This window comes from Hippocampus comes, unplaced genomic scaffold (genome assembly GCF_001891065.2).
Source record: "Hippocampus comes isolate QL1 unplaced genomic scaffold, H_comes_QL1_v1.1 scaffold317, whole genome shotgun sequence".
Taxonomy (NCBI): domain Eukaryota; kingdom Metazoa; phylum Chordata; class Actinopteri; order Syngnathiformes; family Syngnathidae; genus Hippocampus; species Hippocampus comes.
Genome location: NW_017805531.1, coordinates 816,733 through 821,913, shown reverse-complemented (window position 1 = coordinate 821,913; position 5,181 = coordinate 816,733). Strand labels below are relative to the sequence as shown.

At 43.8% G+C, this 5,181-nt stretch overlaps 1 protein-coding gene across 1 annotated transcript in view; it reads right to left on the bottom strand.

Moving 5' to 3' along the window:
- Positions 1 to 5,181, bottom strand: part of ephb3a (eph receptor B3a) — a 42,210-nt gene extending 37,029 nt beyond the window's left edge. Inside the window, exon 1 of the mRNA XM_019877899.1 lies at positions 4,598 to 5,181. Within this exon, the coding sequence (XP_019733458.1) occupies positions 4,598 to 4,655 (58 nt within the window). The 5' untranslated portion in view covers positions 4,656 to 5,181. The remainder of the gene's footprint in view (positions 1 to 4,597) is intronic.

Here is a 5,181-nt window from a genome sequence, read left to right as displayed (position 1 = left end):
TCCCTTTGTGACTTAAAAAAAAAAAAAAAAATACATCTTCATTCATGTAAAGGTTATGAATATTTTTTTCTTGAAGGAATACAACTATGTTCTCATAACATTACCACCAAAAAAAATCTGTTCAAAAATCAGAATTTGTTTTTTCATGATCCCTTTTTTCTTTGGGAAAAAAGGAAGCTTTCAAATATGCAGCAGCAGCAGTCTTGTGTGAATTTATCTTCACTTGGGTACAAAAAAAAAGCCTTGTTTTCGTATCCAGCCAAGAGGTTTGATGTCATACACCTAAATCCACTCATAACACATTTCCTTCATTTGTTCCAGAAACTGTTTCAGATCGTAAAAGATCCCGTTTGTTCCTGAAAGCCTTCACACCCCCTTGTTAAATTTACTACACCTTTGAGATAACCGCCACTATTAGTCATACCCCCCCTCCTTTCCCCCAACTCATACACCAGCCCCAGCCCATAAAACTACAGCAGCAGCAGCATTCGAGTTGCCCTGGGGTAAAAAATAACAAAAATTAAAAAATCCTGCAGCGAGTGAACTTGTGACCATCTCCACCAGTGGCATTTACCGTCCTGTTTTTTTATTTTTATTTAAGTTACCATCACCGGAGCCACAATGCCACACATCCACGAGTTCGAAACGCACTTTGGGAGCTCACACATGTTTTATTCACTTTGAGAAAGCGGAGAGCATCATGAAAGGGAGGCTTCCTCTTACAACGCGGGCTCGCTTGCCAACAAGCAAACATATGAAATATTCACCAGCAAATATTAGCATCGGTGATAAGAGGATGATGAGCGATACAGCCATTAAAAAGGTATCCTGCATATATTTGGGGGGCGGCAAATCAGCCCACTGTGGGGATCTGACATCTGAGTTTTTGCGCAGCCGCGCTTCATCTCTGCTTGAGATTCTCTCCGGTGGGAATCGTTCGACACTTGATGAGGAGCTATTCCACCACTAAAGTCGACCTGATTTCATTTCACGACACAGCTGATTGTACATTCATTTGCGGGTCAGCAAATTATTAAGAATCTCTCCGTGAATCATTGCGTGTCGGAATAAAGTGCATCTTTAATGGGCGATGATTATTTTGTGGAAAAGCGAAGGAATGGTCGCCCTTCCACTTTATGATCTTTTAAAACAACTATACCGTAAAAGCTCTGTGCAAAATGGGAGTAATGCAACATAAAAATGCCGCATTTTATTGCAGTCTGTTGGTGTGAACTGCAGAGATGTGATTACGCGAGCATCATCAAGTTGAAGCTTGCCAAACTGAAAGAAATAAAGAAGGGGATGAAATCTAAAGAGCCTCAAGCACAACACAGAGATGAAAAAAATAAAATCTGACCATAATATGGCAATAATGTGAACGCAAAATGCTAATTTATGACGAAGTGTGCACAAAATGCTAATTTGTAGGTTTAATATCGTTCCTGTCAACAACTTGGACGTCTAGGTAAGCAAATGGAGTGCACCTTGGCTAGACAAAAAAATTTGTTGAAACTACTCAATTTTATTTTGCGAATGGTTGCACAAAATCATCTTGATCCAGATTTTTTTTTTTAATGGACGCATAGAATATGTTGTATGTGCCAGCACTATTCAAATTACGGTACTCTGATTAATACTGCATTTGTGGAATGAGAAATAAACGGAATAATTCATCAATCTTAGGGGGCTGCCATGTTGGGCAATAGCACCATCCGGAAGTGACGTCACAATTACAGTTGCTCTTTCGCTGGGTAAAGCATTTGATTACGCCTGGTTTGTAAAAAACATGGATAGGTAGGCGCTGTAATTGCGCCAGGCTGTCAGCCTGAAAAGTAAGATTGCAGATTTGTTTTCACCAATTCAACTGCCTTTGAAAGGTAGTCTGCCGGAAGTTGCAATGCTACCCGGAAGCTAGCCACTAGCGGCGACTGGCACCACATTATACAATTTAAAAATCTACATATACGATACGCAGAGCATTCAGTTAGCGATTAAACATGATTTTGTGGGATGGTTTTGCGTTGATGTTTGTATCGTACATAATGGCAACAATATAAACTCTTGTCAGGTCATTCTCCAAAGTCAAGCCAGTCGCCAAAATGCTATGCTTTGTAGCGACGCCACTCTGTGTGCTTCAGCGCGGACATGTATTAGCGCAGAGTTCCCCAACCAGGGGTACATGAGCACGTTGCAAGGGGTACCTGAAAACATTTAATCATTCATTTCCAAGATCAATAAACTGTGGCACTGCCGCGCCGAAATCACAACAGGCACGTGTCAGCTCAAGTGTCTCATTAAATCTCAGACGACTGATGAAAAGAATGCAACACTGCCCCGCTAGAGTGAGTCTGCACATTATGCTTGTGAAGTGTTTTGTTCCTGAGACATAAAGTTCAAATGCCCGTTTAAAGAGAGCTTATTCTAAGGAGCTGCAGTTTTTTTCTCATAAATGTTATGAGTTACATATAACAGAGGACGTTTTTTAAAAAAAATGTTTTTTTGTTTCCCATTTTTTTCCAATTCATATTGATATTATTAGCATCTGTCATTAGCTGGTCAATAGATCTGAACGATGTGTAGCTTATCGTCGCTGAATATTTATGACCTGACATATACAGTATATCGTTCTCCTGAATTCACGCTCCAGCAGCCCCCGCCGACGAGAATTGGACAAATATTTAATTGATTGAAGTGAAAAGTATTAGATAAAGAACAACAACATTTAAAACATTGTTATAACAAATTGAGTTTAGTTCCTCTTGAAGCATTTTGCCACACATGCCACGTCTTGGGCGCCATAGGCCTCTACCGAGGTACAACTGAATAATAACAGCAGAAAAAGGCCTCGCTCACTTCTAAACCCTCTGTGATGGTCTGTCCTTCGTGTTTATCCCCAGAGGACAAACGCTAGTTAACCCCTGAGCCTTCAGTTAAAATCTGCAGACAGCTTGGGAGAAAAAGGCCCGATCATCTTGGCGCGAAAGCCTACTGGGACTCGGGAGGGCTGGCGTGCCCGCTGCATTGATTTACTTGCTGACACCAGAATTGATGAGGAATCATGCTGGCCGCGCTCCAAACGAGGCAGAATGGCCGAGGAGGTGAAGCCCAGAAGGGGAGGAGCTCGGGCGAGTATGGCGGCGAAGGCGAGGGTGGACTTGATTTTCCCTCGAGCGCGGCAACACGACCCGGGTGGTGAAGACAACCCAAGGGGCTGCGGCGTACTTGTTCAACCACTGACCTTTAATTCACTATTGTCACCTATCATGTTTCACATGTATGTCCCGCTGGCTTTGAGGCAGGAATAGTGGTGGGGGGGTTGGGGTGAATCACCGCTGTCCAGTCTGATCTGTGCTTTAAACCTCTGCGGCACGCTTCGATTTCAAAGACGTGAATTCACTCGCTGCCCTGCGATTGGCTGGCAACCAGTTCAGGGCGTACCCCGCCTGCTGCCCAAAGACAGCTGGGATAGGCTCCGGCACGCCCCGCGAGCCTCGTGAGGATAAGCGGATTAGAAAATGGATGGATGGATGGAATTCACACTCCAGGAGATGTGGTGGAGGGGTATCGGGCACCCTCACATTCTGCTCGTGCAAGGGATCTCAAACTCTTTGGGCCCAAGTTACGATTTAATCTTAAAATAATAATGACCATAATTCTTTAGGTGTGGGTTGGGATGTGGGGGAGGGAATGGAGAGTTTTAGGGTGGCTATGTTTACTTGTTTGATGAAATCTTGCCAAGTCAATGTTTCTGCTTGTATAAAGTAAAACATTCCCCATTTCCTTATATTTTTAAGACTCCGACTACTACTGACTTTGCTGAAAAAAAGTCAGACGTCATTGATTAAATCGATTTCAATTTGACTTTCATCACATTATGGTCAATCCATAATCTATCATCCTTATGGGCAAAAATTAAACATATCAAACCAAGTTTCATTCACATCTAATCCGGAGTGCACATTTCATTTCTGTTTTCAAAAAAAAAAAAAATCAATGGCTGTTCAACCCCTATCCTGTGATAACACATTTTATGTTCTTTAAAAAATGAATCTGCTTTATTCAAGCACCGATGTCGCATTCCATTGCAGGTTTGTTACAATCTCATCAGAGCTTTTAATTGGTCTAATTAGTCTAAATATGGAGAAGAAATTGGTTTTGCTAGTCCCCATGTATAGGTATCATGCATCTTCTTTTTTTTTTAATTATGCAACGTAATAATATATTGTAGCTGATTTTTCGGACCCCCACGTTACAGCTTGTCAACCCGCGGGGGTCCTCAGACCCCAGTTTGTGAACCTCTGTGCTAGTGGGTGTGACAACAACAGGGACAATAGCAACAGGGCAGCCCTTGAGCCGCAATGCACGGGCAGCATCACACATCGCAAACCCACAAAATCATCCACTGACACTCTTTTCTTTTTGCAGCCTTCAACGAGCCGAAAAGTGACTGCACCGAAACCACAAATCGCACGAGCTACTTTTCGTCCCGTGGGATGTCATAGAACCAAATTCTAACATAGCCATTGTTCTCGTGTGGGAGACAAGTGTCGAAAAGGGTGAAGAAGAAGAAAAAAAAAAGAATAAAAATCAAACATACCTTCAACAGCCAACACCATTGGCACGAGGAGGCTGCACACCCACAGCAAGTAATCCATTGTCAGGAGCCAGGCTTTTGTAACATGAATAGAGACCCTCAGGATGGCTGCTGGCTGGCTGGATGGAAGGAAGGATGGATGGTGGGCTCAAACAGTGATCACCGCTGCGGGGCTTTGTGTTCCTCACTCATATCACGGAGGGCTCCTGCCGCACCATTCCAGCATCATTCAAGTGTCTTTTGTTGTTACTGTTGCTTTTTTTTTTTTTTTTTAAACCCCCGCGTTATTCACTCACGTCCCGTTATTCCAGTGACTGGGCGCCGTCTCATTCCCGTGATTTGACTTCACCAGCATCTGACCACGGGCGCATCTCTGTCTTTCTCTCTTTATCTCACTCCGGGGTTGCTGTCCTCCCACCCCACGCGCACCGAATTAGGTTGGGAGGTGGGAGGAACCCGCATTCGAAGACGTGGGGACTGGACCGGAGGTTCTAAAGGAAGTCCACTTGGGCAACTCCGCTTAGCTGTTGCGCCTCCGTCGGGGGCTGTGCGTCGGAATGGCAACACTGGGACGGACAGACAGAGAG